Below are 26,183 nucleotides of genomic sequence, written 5' to 3'. Positions count from 1 at the left end.
CTGCACAGACAGCACTGGAAGCCAGGACCAAATCTGGCTCTCCGGAGCTGTGGGACGGTGGCCCCACTGTCTACAGCAGCGTGCTGGCCTGAAGCGTCTCCACCAAGAGCAGAAAGAGCACTGGCTGGTGGCCCAAGCTGAAAGGTTGCTGACTCATTGAAACCACAGCCACGCTGAAAACAAAGCAGACAGGATGTGCGATGGTGAGCAACGTCAGTTATCGGCAGACCGCAGTGAAAGGTTCCTGTCACAGGCCCCTACCACGCTCTCCACTCTTCATTCATGCTCTCAACGTCTGCAGGCTGCTCTAAGTCTTGTCGGCTGAAGTAATTATCTATTAATGCCTGTGCAGGCAAAAGCAGTTTGCGGGTAACCCTGCTGGCAGGCACAGCAGCTGGAGAAGCCCGGTTCTGGCCAATTGGTAAGGCTGTCAGCACTTCTCGTCTCTTCTCTCTCAGAATCAGAGTCACTCAAAGAGGCAGCATGGAATCTGGCCTTCTGTCCATTGCACTCACAGAAACCATCAACCAGCATTTCCACCAGGAGTTCCCAACCTGGGGTTCATGGACTCCTTGAGTTATGGTATTGGTCCATGGCATAAGACAGGTTGGGAATACCTGATTTACACTAATGCTACACTGAGCCCATTGAATTCCAGATAACTGCCCTTCCCCAGATTCTGCCCCTCACTTACACACTAGGGGCAATTAACCTACCGATCTTTGTGATGTGAAAAGGAACCAGCGCACCCTGGGGGAAATGCACGTGGTCACAGAGAGAACCCGTAAACTCCACACAGACAGCTCCAGGAGTCAGGATTGATGCCGTGAGGCTGTGGTTCTTCTCGCTGCACCACTGTGTGACTCCTACCTCCTCTCGCAACTAGGTATTGGGGTCCTACTTCCTCCTTGTGTCTGGGCCAGTGCGTGCCACCTCACTGAGGAAGGACTTGGAATTTGCTGACTGGTGGGAAGAAACTTGCTCTAGATTTGGCCCCCGTTATGTCGCTAAGAATGAAATCCACCTTCAGGGCTATGTGGAGGTGGCAGCACATGCCCTCTGGGTCAAGGAGTGAGCAAACTCTCATCAGAGCATCAGAGGTGAGCAGGTTAGCAACTTTAACTTCCTAGGTGCTATTGTTTCGGAGAGCTTGGGTCCAGCATGTAAGTGAAGTTACGAAGAAAGTATGGCAGCGCCTTTCCTTCCTCGGTTGTTTGTGGAGATTCAGCGTGACATCTAAGACTTTGACTGACTTGTATAGATGTGCAGTGGAGAGTATATTGACTGGATCTACGGAAACACCAATGCTCTTGGAAAGGATCTAGTGCTTTCCTGGTGTATATGATGAATAAACTCCTCTCAGGCTTCCAGCTGGGTACAAGTATCAATTATAACCTATGTTTCTATGACAAACTCTGCCATCTTCATCAGGGAGGGTGCCTGGGCATGTCTAGTCTGGTAGTATTTATACTCCCGTAATCCGTCCATCCTGATTGGTTAGTCCTTATCCAATCAGGTTTCTGGTCTGCCCTCTTGTTTATAATCGAATTCCAGTTCATACTTAGAGTGAAACCTTTAATTTTGTTGAAATTCTTTTCCTCTACGTTTATTTCAATGGTTTCATTTAACTGGGGGTCCCAAAAGCCATTGCAAAAGAACAGTAGTTTTGTGCCGTTAAAGTCAATCCTATGGCCATTGCCAATGCAATGTCCTGCTACCACTGATTTTTCTGGGTAACCCAAATGAATACACCTCCTGTGCTCCTTGATGCAGACTTCCACTGTGTGTCCCGTGAAGGAAATCAATCAGGCCATGAAAAAGGCTGACGGGACAAGCAAGAAACCTGACAACAAGGAGGAACACATTACTACTGCCCCTCTTCCCTATATTTCAATGGCTTCTGGGAGGATCACCAGGGTCCTGAAGAAATACTGGAATAATAGCATCCACAAACCCCTAAGGAAGCTCAAATCACAGCTTTTGCAGGGCAAAGATGACCTGGGACTCTGGTCGGCTGGTGTTTACAGGATTCCCGGTGAATGTGGAGCAGCGTATATCAGCCAGACAGGATGCACGGTGGAAACCCGCATCAAGGAGCACAGGATGTGTATCCGTTTGGGTTACCTGGAGAAATCTGCAGTTGCAGAACACTGTAATCGCAATGGCCACGGGATTGACTTCGGTGGTGCAAAGCTAATGTGCCATGCCAGTGGTTTTTAGGACCGGCTGGCAAGGGAAGCCATTGAAATAAAACTAGAGGAAAAGAATTTTAACAAAGATGAAGGTCTCACTCTGAGTAAACACAAACACGAGGAGATCTGCAGATGCTGGAATTTTAAGCAACACACATAAAAGTTGCTGGTGAACACAGCAGGCCAGGCAGCATCTCTAGGAAGAGGTACAGTCGACGTTTTGGGCTGAGACCCTTCGTCAGGACTAACAGAAGGAAGAGTTAGTAAGAGATTTGAAAGTGGGAGGAGGAGGGGGAGATCCAAAATGATAGGAGAAGACAGGAGGGGGAGGGATGGAGCCACGAGCTGGACAGGTGATTGGCAAAGAGGATATGACAGGATCATGGGACAGGAGGTCCGGGGAGAAAGAAAAGGGGGAGGGGGGGAAACCCAGAGGATGGGCAAGGGGTATAGTGAGAGGGACAGAGGGAGAAAAAGGAGAGAGAGAAAAAGAAAAAGAATGTGTGTATATAAATAAATAACGGTTGGGGTACGAGGGGGAGGCGGGGCATTAGAGGAAGTTAGAGAAGTCAATGTTCATGCCATCAGGTTGGAGGCTACCCAGACGGAATATAAGGTCTTGTTCCTCCAACCTGAGTGTGGCTTCATCTTTACAGTAGAGGAGGCCGTGGATAGACATATCAGAATGGGAATGGGACATGGAATTAAAATGTGTGGCCACTGGGAGATCCAGTTTTCTCTGGCGGACAAAGCCTTTTTGTTGGCTTTGTGGATATGCCTGCCTTTTTGTTGGCTTTGTGGAACAATCTATGTTCCAAACCTATTCTTGTATCTGTCCCCCACTTTTCCTTCGCTACATCAACGACTGCCTTGGCGCTGCTTCCTGCATGCATGCTGAGCTCGTTGACTTCATTAACTTTGCCTCCAACTTTCACCCTGCCCTCAAGTTTACCTGGTCCACTTCCGACACCTCCCTCCCCTTTCTAGATCTTCCTGTCTCTATCTCTGGAGACAGTTTATCTCCTGATGTCCACTATAAGTCTACTGACTCTCACAGCTATCTGGACTATTCCTCTTCTCACCCTGTCTCTTGCAAAAATGCCATCCCCTTCTCGCAATTCCTCCGTCTCCGCCGCATCTGCTCTCAGGATGAGGCTTTTCATTCCAGGACGAGGAAGATGTCCTCCTTTTTTAAAGAAAGGGGCTTCCCTTCCTCCACCATCAACTCTGCTCTCAAACACACCTCTACCATTTCACGCCATCTGCTCTCACTCCATCCTCCCACCACCCCACTAGGAATAGGGTTCCCCTTGTCCTCACCTACCACCCCACCAGCCTTTGGGTCCAACATATTATTCTCCGTAACTTCTGCCACCTCCAACGGGATCCCACCACTAAGCATATCTTTCCCTCCCCCCACCCTCTGCTTTCCGCAGGGATCGCACCCTACGCGACTCCCTTGTCCATTCGTTCCCCCCATCCCTCCCCACCGATCTCCCTCCTGGCACTTATCCTTGTAAGCGGAACAATTGCTGCACATGCCCTTACACTTCCTCCCTCACCACCATTCAGGGCCCCAGACAGTCCTTGCAGGTGAGGCGACACCTCACCTGTGAGTCGGCTGAGGTGATATACCGCGTCAGGTGCTCCTGGTGCGGCCTTCTATAAATTGGCGAGACGCAACGCAGACTGGGAGATCGTTTCGCTGAACACCTACGCTCTGTCCACCAGAGTAAGCAGGATCTCCCAGTGGCCACACACTTTAATTCCATGTCCCATTCCCATTCTGATATGTCTATCCACGGCCTCCTCTACTGTAAAGATGAAGCCACACTCAGGTTGGAGGAACAACACCTTATATTCCGTCTGGGTAGCCTCCAACCTGATGGCATGAACATTGACTTCTCAAACTTCCGCTAATGCCCCACTTCCCCCTCGTACCCCATCCGTTATTTATTTATATACACACATTCTTTTTCTTTTTCTCTCTCTCCTTTTTCTCCCTCTGTCCCTCTCACTATACCCCTTGCCCATCCTCTGGGATTTTCCCCCCTCCCGCTTTTCTTTCTCCCTGGGCCTCCTGTCCAATGATCCTCTCATATCCCCTTTTGCCAATCACCTGTCCAGCTCGTGGCTCCATCCCTCCCCCTCCTGTCTTCTCCTATCATTTTGGATCTCCTCCTCCCCCTCTCACTTTCAAATCTCTTACTAACTCTTCTTTCAGTTAGTCCTGACGAAGGGTCTCGGCCTGAAACTTGGACTGTACCTCTTCCTAGAGATGCTGCCTGGCCTGCTGCATTCACCAGCAACTTTTATGTGTGTCACTTTGAGTAAAAACTGGAAATCAATTGTAAACAAGGTGGAAGAGTGGAAACCTGATTGAATGAGAACTAACCAGTCAGGAGGGATGGACTATGGGGGTATAAATACCACCGGCCTAGATATACTTAGGCATCATCCCTGACGAAGATGGCAGAGTCTGTCAAAGGAACGTTGGTTATAATTGATACCTGTACCTGGATGGAAGCCTGAGAAGGATCTATTTGCCAAGGCTCTTAAATGGAAAATCCTACGAAAAGTAGCAGATACGACCCAGTTCGTCAGGGGTACGGGCGTCCCCACCATTGAGCACTTGGACATGAAACACTGTCGCAGGAAAGCAGCATCCATCATCAGGGACCACCACCACCCAGGTGCTCTCTTCTTGCTGCTGCCGTCAGGAAGAAGGTACGGGAGCCTCAGGACTCGCACCACCAGGTTCAGGAAGAGTTACTACCCCTCTACTACACTTCGCTCATTATTGAAATGTTCCCACAACCGATAGACTCACATCCATCTCACGTTCTCAACGTTTATTGCTTATTTATTTCTATTTTTGTTTCTTCTTTTTGTATTTGCGCAGTTTGTTATCTTCTGCACTCTGGTTGAACACCCTAATTGGAGTCTGGATTAATTGAGAGGGAGCATGGGAAAAGGGAGTTCCAGTTAGCCTGAAGTGTGTTTGGGAATCAAAGCCCCAGTGGGTGTAGAAGAGAGCATGGGAAACAGAAATCAGCAAGTTTAAAGGGAATATGGGAACTGGCACATCAGTGAGTTTAGGGAACAGGGGAATTCAGGTCTAGTGTCCAACTACCAAGCTTTCAGGATTTCTGAACGATTGGATATTGGATTTTCAAAGTTTCACTGAAGTAAGATTGAAGTTGGAGAATGATGAGCAAATCAGCATCTACAGAATTTTTGGGGTAAGTGTGGAGCCAAAGGTTGAAGGCTGACATTCTGAACAATACTTCTGTAAGTAAATTGGGATAGAGTTTGTTCAGCTGTGGCTGCAGGAGGAAGAGGAGAGAAGAGACTGGGGATGGAAGGTCAGCTGATATTGACTTAAATAAAGCCAGTATGAATTTGCTTGGAAACTCTCTGGATTACAGACTACTTGACTACTGTGTGAGATTGCAGAGTTGGGTATCAGATACTGTGGTTAGCAGGGCAGGAGCACCTCAGGGGGCTGTCCTGTCCCCCTTCCTGTTCAGCGTCTACACTTCGGACTTCAGATACAACTCGATGTTTGCAGACGTTTTGGACGATTCGGCAGCTGTCTGCTGTATCAGCCGGGGTCGAGGGGCTGAACGCAGAAGAGTGCTGGACAACTTTGTTGAGAGGTGTGGGCTGAATCACCTGCAGCTCAACATCACTAAGACAAAGGAGTTGGTGGTCGACTTCAGGAATGTGAAAACCTCCTGCATTCCCATCTCCATCAAGGGAACAGATGTGGAAGATTTGCAGAACTACAAATACCTGGGAACTCAGCTGGACAATAAATTGGACTGGACTGAAAATGCAGGGGCTCTGTACAAGAAGGGACAGGGCCAACTGTACTCACTGAGGAGATCCCGGTCATTCAACGTCTGCTGTACTATGCTGTAGATATTCTACGACTCGGTGGTGGCCAGCATTCTGTTCTACGCTGTGGTCTGCTGGGGCAGCAGGGTGAGAGCAGCTGACGCCAAGAAGATCGATAAGCTCGGCAGGAAGGCTGGTTCTGTTCAGGGGAGTTGTGTCTGAGAGGAGGATGCTGCAGAAGCTATGGAGCATTATGGACAACACCTCTCAACCCCTCCACGACATAGTGGACAAACAGAGGAGCAGCTTTAGTAACAGACTGAGATGCACCACTGAACGCCACAGGAGATCCTTTCTCCCCGTGGGTATTAGACTCTACATCTCCTCCTCCTTACGTATTAAAGTACATGGTTTCATTGCACACCTGTATTTTGCACTATTACTTTTTAATGCACATTTTGTATTTTCCCATACCTCAATGCTTACATTTTGTATTTCAAGGTATATATTTGTGACTGAGCAACCTGGCAACAATAACTTCCTTCAGAACAAATAAAGTTTTATCTTATCTTATTTGATCTGGAATATTGGGTAATTAATAAACTTTATTGGTGCTCTGGAGGTTTCCTGTACAAGCTACTCATGTGCTCTTTCCACCTGAGTATACAACAGAAAACCCCACTGAAAGCACTGGAACTGACAACATAGAGATGGTAGGGGTGCGACCACAGATGTTTGCTTTTGGCAATCTCAAAGCCTGCTCTACTTTCTTGCAACCAGCAGGGCTCATCAAGGAGGAATGCAGAGATGAGAACCTGTCACAGGGTGTGGTGAAATCACACAATTGTGTTTCCATGTCTACAACACACAGTTGAATCCTGAGAGGTGTTTTACTACAGGTATTTTACGTCACATGTTTGTTTTAGCAGATTCTGAGTTATTTTCTGTCTAGCTTGAACAAAGGCATAAGACGTACAATCTACTTGCAAATTATATCTTGAGATTCCAAGTGAAGCCCTGAATTTGAATAATCTGACCAAGTTACTTGAAGCAGGATAAGAAATCACAGCTGTATACAATATATATATATATATTGATTAAGCATTCTTATTTGTTTAAATAATTCATTACCAATTGTATGTATAAATACGTGAATTGCATGCATCATCACCCTACCACGTGATTCGTGCGTGTCTCGCTTAAGGGAAACTCGAATTTAGACCCATATTCCTGGACTCCCATGTCCTCCTTTTAAGTAGTTTAATGTTTTGAAGTTAGAAAACATGACAGTGACTAATAAATAGAAGTTGCTATAGCAACTGGAACAAGTGGCTTAATTGGGTTGAGGGTCAGCAGAATGTCAAATTTTCATGGTGGAGATAACATTCTCTGTAAGTTCACACAGGTTTTGACATATGCTGCTAAGTTCTCTTACAAGGTTTCTGATTTAATTTCCTCTGGCTCGGAGGCCAGTTTGTCCATAGATGCCTTGACTGCTGTTCAGAGTGAAGCAGCAGAAACACATTGGCTGGTTGTGCCAGCTTTGCCATGCCCTTGACATGCAGCATTGTACTCTATGCATGGAGCCCCACCTGGTGGCCTGGAGGAGGAGCTACAAATTCATGCCAGCTGCCTTAATACTGCCCTGCTCAATTTACCTGACAAGTTAATTAATATGCACTCTAAGCTGATTGCAGCAAGTAGATTTGAAGGTCAGACAGCATAAAGTGGAATAAAATTGGAAACATGTCATTCTTCACAAGCCATTTTATTACTGGTGCCATTTCATCCCTCCCTCAGCAACATGGTAACAAACTAAGACACAAGAGATTCTACAGATGCTGAAAATCTTGAGCAACACACAAAAAATGCTGAGGGAACTCAGCAGATCCTACACATTATGGAGGGAAAGTAACGGTAGATGTATCAGGCTGAGACTCTTCATCAGGATAAGAAGAGCTAACACACTTGACCATTGTTATATGTCTTCAAGAACGCTTACCATACCATCCCATGTCTGCTCTTTGGAAAGTCCGATCGCTTGGCTGTATTTCTACTCCAAACGTACAAGCAGAGACTAAAGACCACAACACAGCGGTGAGGACTAACAAGGTATGGTCAAGGGAGGTGGAGGAGAGCTTACAGGGACTCCTTTGAGTCGTTGGACTGGACAATATTCAGGGATTCATCTTTGAATCTGAATGAATATGCCACAGTTGTCACAGATTTCATCAGAACTTCTGTGGATGACTGTGTGCCTTTGAGAACAGATCAGACATGGCCAAACCAGAAGCTGTGCATGAATCACGAGATTCGTAGTCCACTGAGGGCTAGATCTGTGACACTCAAGACCACTGGTGCAGAGCTATATCAGAAATCCAGGTATAGTCCTTGAAAGGCCATTTTAAGAGCAAAAAACAAACAATTTCAATTGAAGTTAGAGACAGGATCACATGCATATCGGCTCTGGCAGGGTTTGCAGGTCATTATTTCCTACAAGGCTAAGCCTAACATCATGATGGCTGTGATGTTTCACTCCCAGATGAGCTCAATGCATTTTATGTACTACCTTATCAACTTGGCATTGAAGATGACGTAGTAAATTGGATTAGAAAATAGCTTTGTAGGATAAGCCAGGGAGTGGTAGTAGATGGTAGCTTCTCTATCTGGAGGCCTGTGACTATTGATGTGCCGCAGGGATTGGTGCTGAATCTGTTGTTGCTTGACATCTCCAGGGAACGAGAATAGCAAAGCAAGGAAGTAATGCTGGGGCTTTATAAGGGATTGGTAACACCACATTTGGAGTATTGTGAGCAGTTTTGGGTCCTTTATTGAAGAAAAGCATTGGAGAGAGTCCAGAGGAGGTTCATGAGAATGATTCAGGGAGTGGAAGGGTCAAGCATGAGAAGTGTTTGGTGGCTCTGGGCCTGTACTCACTGGAGTTTAAAAGTATGAGGTGTGAACTCATTAAAACCTATCAAATATTGAAAGGCCTTGAAAGAATAGATGTGGAGAGCATGTTTCCTATAGTGGGGGTGAGTCTGGGACCAGAGGGTACAGCCTCAGAGTAGAAGTAGATCCATTTGCCACAGACGGCTTTTGAAGCCAAGTTATTTGGGTATATTTAAAGCAGAGGCTTCTTGATTAGTCAGAGCAAAGAAAGGAGAATGGAATTGAGAGGAATAATAAATCAGCTATGATGAGATGGCAGAGCAGACTCAATGGGCTGAATAGCCTAATTCTACTCCTATGTCTGATAGTCTTATGGTCATTTGATCTACAGCAACAATCTGCATGATAGTGTGGTAAACTGGATCAACAAAATTGAAAATAACACCAAGATTGGGGGGGGTGTAGTGGACAGCGAGTAAGACTTTTAAAACTTGCAGTGGGATCTGAACCGCTGGGAAAATGAGCTCAAAACAGCAGATGGAATTCAACTCAGACAGGTTTGAGGTGTTGCACTTTTGGAGGTAGGACTTACACGGTGAGTGGTAGGGCTTTGAGAGGTGTGGTAGAAAGCAGGGCCTGGAAATACAGACCCATAATTCATTGAAAGAAGCCTTACGGGTAGGGAGGATCATAAAGAAAGCTGGTGGTATATTGGCCTTCATAAATCAAAACATTGAGTACAGGAATTGGAATGTTGTGTTGAATTTGTATAACATGTTGGTGAGGCCTAGTTTGGAGTATTGTGTGCAGTTTGGGTCGCCTTCCTACAGGAGAGATATAAATAAGATGAAAGAGTGCAGAGATGTTGCCAGGACATGAGAACCTGAGGTGCAGGGAAAGGATGAATAGGTTAGGACTCCCTGGAGCTTGGACAAATAGCAACGATGAGGAATATAGGAGTGAGATAGATCAGTCGGTTGTGTGTTGTCCTAACAACCTTGCACTCATCCTCAGTAAGACCAAGGAATTGATTGTGGACTTCAGCAAGGGAAAGTCGAGGGAACACACACCAGTCCTCATCAAGAGATCAGCAATGTCAACATCTCTGAAGATCTATTCATGGCGCAACATATTGATGCAATGACAAAGAAGGCACAACAGTAGTTATACGGAGTTTGAAGAGACGATATGTCACCAAAGACTCGCAAATTTCTACAGATATACCTTGGATAGCATTCTAATGGGTTGCATCACCATCTGGTAACAGAGGCCGACGGCACAAGATCGGAAAAAGCTACGGAAAGTTGCAAACTCAGTCAGCTCCATCTTGGGCACTAGCATCCCCAGCAGCAAGGTCAACTTCAAAAGGTGATCCCTCAGAAAGGCAAAACCCATCATCACTTAGGGCATGCCCTCCTCGCATTGTACCACCAAGGAGGATTAAGAGGAGCCTGAGATACACACTTAGCTCTTCAGGAACAGCTTCATTCCCCCTGCCATTAATTTTCCGAATGGACAATATCCCCATGTACACAACCTATCTTTTTATCTCTCTTTTTGCACTGCCTATTTAATTTAATTTTTAAAAATATATTTCTATTGTAATTTCTAGTGTTTTATTATTATGTATTTCAATATACTGCCGTGGCAAAACAACAGATTTCATGACATATGCCAGTGATATTAAACCTGATTCTGGTTCTGAATCTAACCTACCCAGTAAGGTCTCTGTGCTTATCAGTGGGGCCATTGTTGGAATCATCAGGTGCCAAGATATGTCAGCAATGCTCTCAAAGGCCCATTAGGGTTTATTACAGGGTTTAATCAATGGCTTAATTTAAAAATGATTGGACCACTACCAGCATTTGTATTTAGAGGCACATTTAATCAACTTAAAGTTTTAATAGCAATCTTAAAGGAGAGAGACAGGTGGCGAGGGGTGAGGAGGGAACCAGAGGGAGATAACTGAGGCATAGCTATCAGTAATGGAATGGAGTTAGAAAGGAAAGCATAAGAGGTTAAAGTAAAGGAAAAGTAGAGTTGTTTGTTGTCAGGTTACAAATGTGACAAATGCCGCATCAATGAGATTTTTTTAAATGATCGGTTTTGCAGTTGCAAAGGTATATGAGCCGTCACAGAAGATGTAAGTGATCAGGAGTCTTCCAATGTTAACCCAATTAAATTTGATTTCTCAATTCCACATCAGCAAGCATGACACTCAACCACATCATGCAAACGTTGCTCCACCTAAAGGGAAAATTCACAAGTATAAACTGGAGGTGCAGGGAAGTAATAATTACCATGTAGCAAGCACCTAGCTGCAGTTACTGCTGGGTACATCCCTGAGGAACAGAAGGATATATTTCCATGGCATTGAGAGAATCAAATCAAAATCAAATCAAATCAAGTTTAATTATCATTCAACCACACATGGATACAGCTGAATGAGACAGCATTACTCTGGGGCCAGGGTGCAAAGCTTACACAGCACATACAAAATACCAAGCAAAAAGACACATAATAATACAAAAAAACACATTTGTGGTCCAAGACCCTGAGCGACATGTCCTGTAAATTGATGGTACAGTTCCCAACAATCCAACCTGGAGGGCTGCACCGATGGTAGAGGCCAGCCCCGAACCGATCACAAAAGCCAAGCTACACCACCTCCAGCATCTCCACACCTGTACTGTAGCCACAGGCAGGCCCACGGCTTGAGGCCTAGTTCTTACTGCAAAATGAGGCTACACAGCTCCCACATCAGGGGCTCCAGACTCCCAAGCTCTGCTTGGGATATTTGAAAGACCCAATATTGGAACAATTGAAAGATATTCATTTTAATGTCAAACATTGAGTCCTTGGAGAAATTTAAAATGGTACTTGTTGCCATCTTCTCCTTCCTTGTTTTATTCCCTTCTAAACAAACAGACCAAATCTAGAGTAAAAGCGGAAAATGCAGATACACTCTACAAGTCAGGCAGCATTTGTGGACAAAGAAACAGAGTTAACATTTCCACAGTTGCTGAGTGTTTTCAACGTTATCTGCTTTTATTTCAGATTTTCAACATCTGCAGATCTTTTTTGGTTACTGGCCAAAACTAGAACTAGAATCAGCCTGAAGGCAACTTTTTGCTGTCAATGGAGACACCAGCAGGCAAAGATGATCTGCAAAAATAATCCTCAGTCTTAGTTCTCTATTAAACTTCTTGCTGTATAATTTTTATACAGTGCAATATTTTAGTCTCTAAGCAATAGCCAGTCCCTTTTAAAACAGGGATATTCACCAAGTCCATTGCCCTTCTCAATCCTTCAAGTCTGACTTTTGCCAGTTCAGACACTGTATTTCCTGACAATGACTGTGGGTTAACACATTATAATCATGACCTGCTGCCATATCTGGTGAGAATAACAATTGGAAGATGAGCTGATAATGCTGGCATTCTCTCTCTCATCCAACCATGTTGAAAAATTGCCCCAGACCCTCTGAGTGAGTGAGTGTGTGTGTGTGTGTGTGTGTGTGTGTGTGTGTGAGAGAGTGTGTGTGTGTGTGTGTGTGAGTGTGTGTGTGTGTGAGAGTGAGTGAGTGTGAGTGTGAGTGAGTGTGTGTGTTTGTGAGTGTGAGTGTGAGTGTGAGTGTGAGTGTGAGTGTGAGTGTGTGTGTGTGTGTGTGTGTGTGTGTGTGTGTGTGTGTGTGTTTGCAGTGTAGGGATCCTAGCTGATCCTAGTTGTTGGTTAGTTTATGCTATCACTGGATGTACCAGAACTTATCGCCCATCCTTCTGAATCCTTGAACTTATGTTGACCCACCTCAGAGGCTGACTGAGTTCATTGGCATTCCTGTGTGTCCAGGATCACATACATGCAAATTTCCTTTATTAAAAGATATCAGTGAACAAGACAGCATGGTAATCTCTTGCTCACTATTACTGATAGCTATTTAAATTACTAATTCATTAAATTTCTTGAATTTAAATACCTATATAATTCAAATTTGTGTCTCAAAATCAGTAGTCTAATAATTTAATCACTATGCTAACCTCCACAAATTGGACATTTCTCTCTGTCTGTCACAAGGGGTGGGATTTTCCAGTGGTCACCTATCTCTATTCGTCTCCACATTCACATTCGGACTGGTTGATCCGTGGCCACCTCTACTGACACGATGAGGCTACAGTCAGGTCGGAGGAGTAACACCTCGTATTCTGTCTGAGTACATCAACCTAACAGCATGAAAATTGATTTCTCTAATTTCTGCCCCCACTCCCAGTCTCTATTTTTCCATACCCCATTCTGGTTCCTCTCTTACCCCTTCTCCTCTCCTCAACTGCCCATCGCCTCCCTCTGGTTTTCCTCCTCCTTCTCTTGATTTCATGGTCCACCGTCTTCTCCTATTAAATTCCTTATTCTTCAGCCCTTCACCTCGTCTAGCTATCCCCTCCCAGTTTCTTATTTCATTCCATCCTTCCCCACTCACCTCCTTCTCTCTCACCCAGTCTCACTTACCACCTACCAGTTTGTACTCCTTTCCTTCCCCCCCCCCCCACCCCCCGCACAACTTTGTTACTCTGGCTTCTTCCCTCTTCCTTTCCAGTTCTGATGAAGGATCTTGGTCCAAAACATCAACTATTCATTCTTCTCTGCAGATGCTGCATAACCTGCTCGGTTCCTCCAGCACTTCACGTGTGTTCCTCAAGTCTTCCAGAATCTGAAGATTCTCTTGTGCTAATAATTTCACAGCAGAGTCTTGCAACACCTTACAATGATGACAGACCTAAAGTGGCTGGAATTTTATGATAGACTCTATGAAGCCATGCGATACGTTGATTGTAGAACAGCTGAATGAAACATATCCACTCTGCACTCAAATACCAGTCAGACTGTTTGGAAGCAGGGTAAGTTTCTTTGTGATGTAGTTGGCTCTAATCAAGTTTCATAATAAAATAAGTATTTCCAAATGATGCAGACCCATCTTTGACACAATGCGAAGTATGATATACTGTATATTTTATTATTGTATTCAGTTAATGACAATTGAATAACCCTCCAAGAGGATCAGAACTGCGTCGTGGTTTGGAGGCCTGTGTACCTCAGTGACCTGGAGAGCTATGTCAGCTGGAGTCAGGGCTTTGTGCTTTGGCTCTTGGTAAGGTCACAGCTAATTCCTTTCAACCAGCTTCTTGAACCAGCCCACAAAGCCCCACTCACTACCTCAATATAACAATACAATGACCGCTTTGTACTACAATAGACTTCATTTTGTTTTAGTTCTTCCTTGTATAATTTATGTTTAATTAATTTTTTCTTGTGAATCTTGAGTCTCTAATGCTATGGGCCTGTGATTTTACTGCAAATGAGCTTTCCATCACACCTGTGCATTTATTTATTTATTAGTTACAAAGCAGAATAAGCCTCTCTGGCCCTTCGAACCACATCGCCTAACAAAAACCTGATTTAGACTATAAGACCATAAGATATAGGAGCAGGAGTAGGCCATTCGGCCTATCGAGTCTGCTCTGCCATTCAATCATGGGCTGATCCAATTCTTCCAGTCATCCCCACTCCCTGCTTTCACCCCATACCCTTTGATGCCCTGGTTAATCAAGAACCTATCTATCTCTGCCTTAAATACACCCAATGACTTGGCCTCCACAGCCGCCCGTGGCAACAAATTCCACAGAATTACCACCCTCTGACTAAAGTAATTTCTCCGCATCTCAGCTCCGAAAGGATGTCCTTTAATCTTGAAGTCATGCCCTCTTGTCCTAGAATCCCCTACCATGGGACGTAACTTTGCCATATGTAACCTGTTCAGGCCTTTTAACAGTCAGAATGTTTCTATGAGTTTCCCACCCCGCCCCCCATTCTCCTGAACTCCAGGGAATTTAATTATTTGCTAATCACAGGATAGTTTACAAGAACCAATTTACCTACTAACCAATGTTACGTACCCCGTAACTGGGTTGCCAAACCAGCAGAAATGGATCACTCAGTTGGAATCTGGATTACTAGAACTAAGAAAATTTTATTAAAGAAACAAGCAATACCGTACTTCTAATCAAAAGGATAACAAATGCAACAGTTCAGCAATGATAAACACACATGTGCACAGAATTAAGATAACAGGATCAATCAAGCTCTATCGTTGTCTAGGGGTAAATGACCAGTTTCAAAGTGACGCAAAGTTCAGTTCAGTTTGCAGTAATCGTTGCCATGGCGATGGACAATGTGGGGGGAAGGAGAGAGAGAACAAGAAGGAATGATCATTCAAAACGGCTTCCACACACAGACCTGCGATATTGCTCACAAGCAGCTTTCGGGCAAGTCCTTTGTGATGTCACCTGAGGTCACCGACTGTGACCCCTCCTCCAGATGCGGTCGATCCTCTGCAGTGAACCTGGCACCCAAGCAAGGGTGGACACACACCGGGTTCCCGCTGATCGTACCTTTCCACCCTGTGCGTCTAAGGCTTGGTTCCGCAACCAGCCTTCCAAACGACTCCCGCCGACTTGCGGGTGGGCACCGCTTCCAGGGTCTCGTTACCTCGTGGTGTCGTGTGTGTCCTGCCTTAGCAAACCTGTCCCTTTTTATCCCCCTGCTGGGGTATCACCTGTCCATCACTTCAAACAGTTCAGGGTTCAAAGGGGGAGCTGCTCCAGACAGCTCTCCTTCCCCTTCATTACACATCTCCAAATGCTGCTCCATTGTTTTCCTTATCTCTCTCTCTCTCTCTCTCTCTCTCTCCTGAAGACAGGTGGCAGACCAACTGCTGATCACACAGGACAGCTAACATCTTATCTATGTGTATTCTTGTCACACTTCCCCCCTTTAAGGATTTTTACCGGGGGGTAAAAATTACAAACATGAATACATTATTTGATACACACACAAATATACATCCTTATCAGCTATTTGGCTAATACAGCGAGTTTGAAGTTGTCAACACCTGACAGACAGTCAGCCATCACATTTTCTGTTCCTTTTATATGTGTTATTAATAATCCCTTAGACCAGGCTCCAACTTAGCAAACTTCATAGTGGCCAAAAACACTGATGAATTGCGATCAATGTAACCTCTCATTTGGTTTTGTCCCGGACCACAATAACAAGGGTCGTCCCATTCCGACTTAGTTTTCTCTCGCAAGGGCTTAGTAGGAGGGGGAGGGGTAGTGACCGCAGAGTTATTGCAAAACTTCCTGCAGTACCCCACCATCTCCAAGAGCCTTCTGAGGGCCCTCTTGTCTGTCGGGGTTGGGAGGTCAGCGATAGCCTGCACTGTAGCTTGCATCGCTGCCAGCTGCCCCTGTGTCACCACAATTCCCAGGTAAGTGACCTTCGTGTGGCTGAACTCATTTTTTTCAAGGTTCACTATCAAGCTGGCTTCAGACAGCCGTATTAAATTGCCAATACACACCTCTGTGTTCGTCAGCCCTTTAGTCACTGAATTACTCATTCTATATGAATGTTGCTTACTAGGCTAACCTAGTGTAACAGACACCACCTAATGTCCCAGTTCTTTGCATCGCCTCGGGACAATCAAACACACGGGTGTGAGTCGTTTAATTACTTCTCCTAAAGAGTCGCTTTGTTCGGGGATTAAGGGAGAGACCTTATCAGCAGACCTGGCCAAAACAATAGCTTTCTCCCATCTGATCGATACCATACTAATCTTTTCAAAATGGTTTTTTTCTCTTATCAGGGGGCCCCTAGCTTCATTGATTTCCGCGCTAACCCTGACTAGGTTTGTTAGCATATCAAAAGCCTGTGACTGTCTCAGTTCGCGTCGGTCATAATCAATAACATCCTTCCCCCTGGGCAGCCGGTAAACCTCTTTCATGATTCCACCAACTGTTTCCTCCAGCACCGCAAAATGTCCACCGGGGGGTACCTTGTGGGCCAGGTTAAAAACCTCATCCCCATAACTCTTTTGCACCACCCCCCATTCCTCATCTGCGGGCACGGTACTTGGTTTCCCTTGCTTCCTTAGCACTTCCTCCTCCACACAATAGCCTACTAGTTCCCCTGTCAAGTCTGTGTCAGAGAGAGCTGTCTCTGCCAAAACCATCAACCCCTCGTCTCGCTCCCGCGCCTGCACAAATTCTTTCCTGGCTAAAGCTACGTCTGTCCCAGCTCCCTCACTACCTCTTGTCTCACTACACTCCTTCTTTTCATTTTCTACCCCCTTCTCGTACAAGACTGGCAGAAATGTTTCAGCTAAATTTACCACCGCAGCCCCATGATGAACCTGTGAGTCCATGGGCGGGGCCCCAATGCTGGCAGGCTGACCTGTCAATCTCACGACTGGGAACACGATTCCCCCGGCGAGGTCATTACCGAGCAAGACTTCCACGCTTTTCATCGGTAATTCGGACCTCACCCCGATCGTGACTAGTCCAGAGACCAGGTTGCTTTGTAGGTGTATCTGGTGCAAAGGGACTGACTCTGTCCCTTCCCCAACACCTTTGACCTTTACCTCCCCAGTCTGGGTCTCTGAGCTAAACTCTAATACACTCTTCAGTATTAGTGATTGACACGCTCCCGTGTCTCTCCAGATCTGCACTGGAACTGGTTTTAACCCCTCCTTCACTGACACCAATCCGGCCGAGATAAATTTCTTGCGCCCTTCCTGAACTTTGGCAGACCTGTCCTGTCCTAATGGTTCGCTTACCAGTTCGATACAGCCAGTCAAAATCGCTGTTTTCCCTTTTCCCGTCTCCTTCTTTGGGGCAAAGCACCTGGACGCAAAGTGTCCGACTTTCCCGCAATTATAACAGACAACCCCAGGAGACTTCCTACCAGACTGCTCCCGGTCTACCTTATCCTTCTCACTAGTCCCCGGTTTACTTTCTGACTTTTCCGGCGGACTCTCCCCGCCGTCCTGACTACCCTTCTGGTAGCCTTTACTCAGGGCAAACTTCATTTTATGCGTCAACGCATACTCATCCGCTAACTTAGCAGTTGCGGTTAACATGGCTGCCTCTTTCTCATCTAGGTAGGGTCTCATACCCTCAGGGACACAACCTTTAAACTGCTCAATCAGGATCAGCTGTCGCAGTCTGTCATAATCCCCCTCTACCCCCTTCGAGGCGCACCAACGCTCACAATATGTCTGCATCTCACAGGCAAACTCCAAATACGTGCGGTCCCACTGCTTCCTCACATTCCAGAACCTCTGTCGGTATGCCCCCGGGACCAACTCATAAATCCTGAGGATGGCCTCTTTCACCACCTCATACCTCTGGGCATCTTCCGCAGACAAAGCTGAGTAAGCTTGTTGGGCTTTCCCTTTCAGTACACTCTGAAGCAAAACAGCCCACTTATCCCTCGGCGAGTCCTGACTGGTAGCAACCTTTTCGAAATGGAGAAAGTACCGATCCACGTCGGTATCGTCAAATGGGGGAACCAGCCTAACCTCCTGGGTTGCCCGGAGCCCTCCACCTTGGTTCGGCACGAGCCCCTGCTCTGCCCTTATCCTTAACTTCTCCAGCTCGAATTCCCTTTCCCTCTGTTTCTCCTCTCTCTCCAACTGTCTGTCCCTCTCTTTCTCTTCTCGCTCCAACTGCCGTACCCGGAACTCGTGCTCGAGTCTCAGTTTTTCAAGCTGTACCTGTACCGTGTCTCCAGCAGGTTTTTCAATAGACACCACCCCCAGCTCGCCTTGGGGAAACACACCTTTAGATACATAGAGCTCTACAATAGCTCTGTGTATCTCCTCTCTCCTCATTGTCGACTTCCCCTTAGCAAGGTTCAACAGTTTGGCCACAGCTACCAGTTCCGATTTCCTGGCATCCTCTAATGCCTCCAAGGTCGGCGCCTTTATAAATTCGTCAGCCTCCATTTCTGCTGTTTGTCTTTTCTTTCTTTCGGGAATTTTGACCCAATCAATTTACTCCGTCCCAAATTTAGCGTTCAAAATCACGGACGAGAACCCCACTTATGTTACGTACCCCGTAACTGGGTTGCCAAACCAGCAGAAATGGATCACTCAGTTGGAGTCTGGATTACTAGAACTAAGAAAGTTTTATTAAAGAAACAAGCAATACCGTACTTCTAATCAAAAGGATAACAAATGCAACAGTTCAGCAATGATAAACACACATGTACACAGAATTAAGATAACAGGATCAATGAAGCTCTATCGTTGTCTAGGGGTAAATGACCAGTTTCAAAGTGACGCAAAATTCAGTTCAGTTCGCAGTAATCGTTGCCATGGCGATGGACAATGTGGGGGGAAGGAGAGAGAGAACAAGAAGGAATGATCATTCAAAACGGCTTCCACACACAGACCTGCGATATTGCTCACAAGCAGCTTTCGGGCGAGTCCTTTGTGATGTCACCTGAGGTCACCGACTGTGACCCCTCCTCCAGATGCGGTCGATCCTCTGCAGTGAACCTGGCACCCAAGCAAGGGTGGACACACACCGGGTTCCCGCTGATCGTACCTTTCCACCCTGTGCGTCTATGGCTTGGTTCCGCAACCAGCCTGCCAAACGACTCCCGCCGACTTGCGGGTGGGCACCGCTTCCAGGGTCTCGTTACCTCGGGGTGTCGTGTGTGTCTTGCCTTAGCGAACCTGTCCCTTTTTATCCCCCTGCTGGGTTATCGCCTGTCCATCACTTCAAACAGTTCAGGGTTCAAAGGGGGAGCCGCTCTTGACAGCTCTCCTTCCCCTTCATTACACATCTCCAAATGCTGCTCCATTGTTTTCCTTATCTCTCTCTCTCTCTCTCTCTCTCCTGAAGACAGGTGGCAGACCAACTGCTGATCACACAGGACAGCTAACATCTTATCTATGTGTATTCTTGTCACACCAATAAGTCTTTGGACTATGGGAGGAAAGCGGAGCACCCAGAGTAAATCCACATAATCACTGGTAGAATGTAGATATTCTTTACAGACAGTGGGGGGTAATGAACCCAGGTTGTTGGTACGGTAACGCGTTGTGCTGCTATGCCACCTGTACAAGTCCTTGTGTATATGACAATAAGCTCGACTTTGACCTTGAGATGCCTTCCATGCCCTTGCAATTATGGTTCCTCTATCAACCAATGTTGAGCATGGAAACAAATATTGAACAATATTCAATAAAAGGCTTTTAACTTTAAAGTGTTGGGAGTTGCAGCACTGCCCACTGTGACACTGGACATAAACTCTGGAGTCCTTATGAAATGCTTTGTCAAAGACGTCATCTTGAAAGAGGGATTTGTAATTAGGCAATAAAGTTACTGGGAACCAATAAACAGAAGTTCAGTTTCCATCAAAGCAGTTCAGAACTTTTTCACATTTATTTGGTGTAAGTTTGAAATACAGTAAACAAAAGCACACAGTATACAAAATACATATTCACGCAGCAATAGTGACTGCATTGTCAACATAAACCAAGATGATTTCTGGAATCAAGTGCACTCTTCATATTACCAAGCTCGCAGCTACCACTGTCCCTACAGTAAGAAGTCTGAAGTAGTATCTGGAATGGAGAATGCTTACGAAGAGAAATATAAGATACAGCACTGTGGCAATAATGAAACCACAGATTAGTAATTATGGAGCAAGAGCCCCTTATCGCAGTGATTTGTGAACCATGCGTGTTTCACAAAGTTGAAAACAAAGGAAGAGCTGTATTCGGAAATGCTAAGCTGGAGTTCCAGTGTTTACTTTTCAGTGCATGCTGCAGAGAGGTTGCCCAATTGTTCTTCTTGTAACTGAGCTTGATTTTAATGCCCCAAGGCCCCGAGGAACTTCAGGCTGATCAAATACATCAAATAGACTATTCTTTGAATCAACTCAGTCAGTGATTTATAATTCCATTTTAATTCCACATCCCATTCCCATTCTGACATGTCTATCCACGGCCTCCTCTACTGTAAAGATGAAGCCACACTCAGGTTGGAGGAACAACACCTTATATTCCGTCTGTGTAGCCTCCAACCTGATGGCATGAACATTGACTTCTCTAACTTCCGCTAAGGCCCCACCTCCCCCTCGTACCCCATCTGTTACTCATTTTTATGCACACATTCTTTCTCTCACTCTCCTTTTTCTCCCTCTGTCCCTCTGAATATACCTCTTGCCCATCCTCTGGGTCACACTCCCCCACTCCTTGTCTTTCTTCCCGGACCTCCTGTCCCATGATCCTCTCGTATCCCCTTTTGCCTATCACCTGTCCAGCTCTTGGCTCCATCCCTCCCCCTCCTGTCTTCTCCTATCATTTTGCATCTCCCCCTCCCCCTCCAGCTTTCAAATCCCTTACTCACTCTTCCTTCAGTTAGTCCTGACGAAGGGTCTCGGCCTGAAACGTCGACTGCGCCTCTTCCTATAGATGCTGCTTGGCCTGCTGCGTTCACCAGCAACTTTGATGTATGTTGCAGTGATTTATAAGTTAACCAAATCAAAATTCAATCCAATCACTGTGAAAGCCTGGGTTTACCACTTGTGTATACTGTATGTCACCTGTCACAAGATCTTTCAATGCATAACCCATTTACATCATGAGCGACCCACACTAACTCCATTCTCCTCACAGTTCCATTTATTCAAAAATACTGCCTTTCAGTAATAGTGTGATTCTGAGATTTGATCTGCCTTATCAGTGGCACCTGCACATCAGCCAGGGGCTGCCAGCGATGTACTTCACACAGAAGAACAGGATGGTGGGCAGCGATTGTGGTCTTTTTTGGAAGGATTCTATCAGTCCTCGGAAGTAAAGGCAAATCTCAATTAATTCCCTAGCTATCCTCTCATTAAATTCTACCAGCAAAGAAGGAATATTTGCACAATGGACATCAACTGTAAAAAAAAAATAGGTTTTAGTGTGATTTCCTAATGTCAAGGGAATGGCCCAATGGGAGGTTAGCACAGGAAAATGAGCAGTGGGCAATAGATCAGCTGTGCAGTGAGAAGGAGGGACAAAATGTCTCATCCTGCTTCTATTTCTTATGACCTTCTGCTCTCTGCTCAGCTAACACTTGGCAAACCAACCGAGCAAATCACAGAGTTCATCTCGAATCCACACCAGCATTCAGCACTCAATCCAGCGTTGTCAAGAGTATTACCAAACGTCAATATTATCCTTCCATTCATCTACGAACATGGGCCTTTACCATGGGCTGCACTTGTAATAATTATTCATAGTAAATGCATTTGGAGAGTTATCATTGGCTATAACAACTCTAAAATCATGAGTGTTAAGACATTCTCCGGGCTAGGATAAGAAATGCAGGTTACTTCCTATTCTATCCACTGTGAAACATCACTAATATAGCAACTCCAAAATCTGAAAAGAATCACAATCATTATAGAACAATCAAAAACACAAATTAAACTTAATAACTATCATTCTTAACTGGATTCACTGACCGTAACTACTAATTATGGGTACTAACTGCAACCACTAGCATAATTGCATTTGGAAAAACATCTATGCGTTTTTCTTTGTGCTGCCCACAGTTAAAGCCTTATTTCCATTCTCTAGGCTATTTTTCCACAATGCCGTTCGTCAGAGATAAACCGCGCCTTGTGAACTCAGCCAATAACACAATTAGTCTCTCCCACTTCCCTTTGTAGAAAAGGGTTTTACTGCCACTATTCTAGACATTCACAGACAGACTGCCTACAGGCTGCTCTGTTCCTGACTTGGCATCCCAGGTTGTGGTTTATAATTGTGTTCTTATAGCATATATTTCATGATATATTTGTACAATCAGGAGCAAAGAAAAGGACTGGCAAGGCGTATGAGTGGTTCTGCTTCACTGCATATCACTGCCTTTCATAACTACAGTACATGTCCTTCATGAATATATAAATATTTATCAAGAATTGTCCTGGCAACTGGCAATGAATGCACATCCACCAGAAAAGATCTTTTTCATATGCACCAAGGTAAAACTCTGGTCTGTCCACCTTTCCCTTCATGCTTGTTACAGTGTTTAATGGAGTTTGCAAACTTTAATAGTTGTTGAGGAGACAAAAGGAAGTTGCAGTGTTTAATGTTTGTTGCAGAGTTTAATGGAAGCTTCGGTTTCCTAATGTTTGAGAAAGCAGGCACATAAAGGAACAGACGGCTTCAGAAGCTAAGTGCTTTTTATAGAACCCTTTCAGAACCACAGATGCTGACTCATTTCGGGGTAAGGATCTGCAGGCATTAACTAAGGTCGGCCTGTTTCACTTGACCGAACTGCTCTCTCCCTGTCTCTGAGCTGGAGTAGTGAATACATCCTGAGTATGACTCCATCATATGCCCACACTCCAACAGGACAATATCAGGAATCCTTGCAGACATTTACCTTCGTTAGTTACAGGTTATTAAAGTCTCCTTGCAGATTGAGATCAGGTAGGTGATCACATTTTGGACCAGTGATGCATCTTTGAGATGAATGAGTGAGAAGCTATATTATTCTGAGTAAAATGCTAGCTAATTTTAGCTGATAACACCCTCCTCCCATGTTATTAGTTTTCCTATATTTATACTTGGGTGGTTCTGATAAGTTTCCTGCCCTTTCTTGTTGTGACAGTTCACTTGGTCTGCATGATTGGCTCATGATGCAGCAGCAGAGCTGAAGACCTCAACCAAATACAGTGAACAAAACATTCATTGGGTCAAGTATCATCCGTGGGGAAAGCAGAGAGTTAACATTTTGGGTTGAAGACTCTTCATTTCCTCTTCCGCCTGAAATGTTAATTGTGTTCCTCTCTCTAGAGGTGCTGCCAGGCCTGCCGAGTGTTTCTAGAATTTTCTATTTTTAGTTCAGATTCCCAGCATTCATAGTTTTTGTTTTGATTTTCAACAATGGCAGCCGACAACAGACACTTGCTGCCCGACAAGATACTCCTTAATTCAGGAACACAACAGGGCACAAGAGCCTCAGGACTCGCACCACTAGGTCCAAGAATAATTGCTACCCCACAAACATGAGGTTCTTGAACAAAAGGGGATAACTACACTCATTTACCCATCCATTCACATGTTCCCATACCCACTGATCCCACTTTAAGGAATCTTTATCTTCTTATCTCATGTCCCTATTATTTATTGCTATTTATTTATATTTGTATTTGCCCGGTTTGTTATCTTCTGCCCCGTGGATGATTTTTTGTTGATCCTGTTATAGTTACTATTCTATAGATTTGCTGAGAATGCCACTGGAAAATGAATCTCGGAGTTGAATATGGTGATACGTATGTATTTTGATAATAATACATGAACAGCAGGAGACAATGGTTCACCCTTCAAGTCAGTCCTACCTTTCACTTAGATCCTGGATGATCTATATCTTAAACCCAATCAACCTCCGAACCTTCAGCATCCTTGTCTTACCAAAACTGATCGGTATCTCAGTTCTGAAATTTTGAATCTACCGTGCTTTATGTGTGAGAGAGTTCCAGATTTCCAGAATCAGTCTACTAATTTTTTCCTTCCAGAGTTAACTACTTACGTGTAATTTTATTCAGACAGAAATGAAGGAAGTATGCCAAGGATTACATCCTTTACTTATCCCCTTCAGAAACAGTATGAGCATCCCTCAATTGTTCTTTCCCCATCAGCACGTGCAGGGGAGGCAAATAGTTACCTTTCGTAAATTTGGGAAGTAAATCTGTGACAGGAGATAATAATTGAAAGATATAAAGTGCACATTATTTGGACCTTTTGGTTTGGTAGTTTTGAATTATTTACACATTTATAGATTTACATATATTCAGTGTGCCCCCTTCCCAACTGCTAAAGGCAGGCACTTGTAATGGGAACGTTCATAGAGTGCACATCACACTAGCATCTTCCCTGTGGTCACAGTTGTGGACATCCCAGCCGATGTGTGAGCACTGGACAAGCAAACTCTCATGGCCACTGCACTTTAAGTTGTCAAGGTGAATGATGCCGGTGCCCTGCCCAAAATACGCTTCCACTTTAGCAGCCAGAGCGTTGCCACAACCAAGCTGCCTACAGACCACTTTAGCAGCCCTTAAGTCCCAGGCATCATCGCAAACCGTCCCCCACTGCGACCTCAGGAAGATCTCCACCCGTCCCTCGCATCGGTGACGTCCGTTCACAAGTCGGATTTGCGACTCTATAGGACAGCAGAAAGAAAAGTCAGACCAAATGACACCAAGAGATGACTCTCTACCCTTACAGGAGACAGGGCTCATAGCGTGCTGTGAAATGAATATCTAGTTAAATCTGCATACCTTTTGTGGAATAATGTATATAATTAATTGTAACTCCTACAAAATGCAATCAATTTGCACCGGCTTTGCAGAGCCCAGCTTTTACATGAATAATTTCCATAAATTTTATGAAAATGCTGTATTTGTAAAATAAATATGAAATTAAATTTGAGATGAAAGGTCAGGAAAAAAACGCAACTGCAGCAAAGCCACAACCTTCACATAAGTCCTCCTCATGAATATATGCATATTTTTCTACATCTGGGGGAAAAAAGGAAATTCAATAAGGCACTCATTGTCCTCATTTAACATTGAGATCCACCTGGGAACATGCTGACCTTCTCTGAGAACAAGGAGATTCTACACATCAGCACTTAGCTGTTTCCTGGAAAGGACTGATGATAATGTCAGCAAAATACTCTCCTGCAGGACACGACATCCCAGAGCAGATGGCTCTCCTATGGAAGAGCCTCTCCTACGATTCTTGATGCCACTCAAGAATCCCATCCTTCTTCCCCAGCAGCCCCCCAGATATGCCCTGGGGTTGGACACTTCGCGTTGCTCAGACTGAGCTGACTTAGGGAAGATTGGAGGAAGTGGGAGCTGGTCATCCCCTTCTGCCATTGCGCTGGAGATTGATACACTTGCACAATGGTCTGGATTACAGTAGACAGGGCACTGATAGAGGCATGGAGCAAAAGGATGTCATTGTGTCAGGCCATTGAAGCCCACTTACAAGGTGGTCACAAGGCAATGAAGGAAACAGATTTGTTGTTACACTTCCATTAACCATTTGTGTTCGTTTTTTTTTAACTTACATATTGCTTTTCAACATGGAGACAATGAAATGCCCTGATAGATTTGCATTAAATCACAGCTTCCTTGGAGCTTTAGCTACATAATGAAAGGTTGGGATCCAGAGAAGAACATACTTATAATGCACAGAGATAAGTAGTTTATAAGTACTGACTTTGAATGTATTCGTCTCACTCCTATGAACTGACATAAATCATTTAGCAGCAGAATGTCATTGCAAAGTGAAGCTTTGCAACAAACTTGGGTTTGAGAGTTAGTAATGATCACTGCCTGCTGAGTCTGTGCTGA

At 45.0% G+C, this 26,183-nt stretch overlaps 1 protein-coding gene across 1 annotated transcript in view; it reads right to left on the bottom strand.

Moving 5' to 3' along the window:
- Nucleotides 1-24,665: 24,665 nt before the first annotated feature.
- The window catches only part of LOC134337012 (scavenger receptor cysteine-rich domain-containing group B protein), a 61,759-nt gene continuing 60,241 nt past the window's right edge, over nt 24,666-26,183 (bottom strand). Inside the window, exon 8 of the mRNA XM_063031755.1 lies at nt 24,666-24,982. Coding sequence (XP_062887825.1) covers nt 24,666-24,982 — 317 coding nt within the window. The remainder of the gene's footprint in view (nt 24,983-26,183) is intronic.

This window comes from Mobula hypostoma, chromosome 23, assembly GCF_963921235.1.
Source record: "Mobula hypostoma chromosome 23, sMobHyp1.1, whole genome shotgun sequence".
Lineage (NCBI taxonomy): Eukaryota > Metazoa > Chordata > Chondrichthyes > Myliobatiformes > Myliobatidae > Mobula > Mobula hypostoma.
This window is presented reverse-complemented; position numbering and strand designations above follow the sequence as displayed.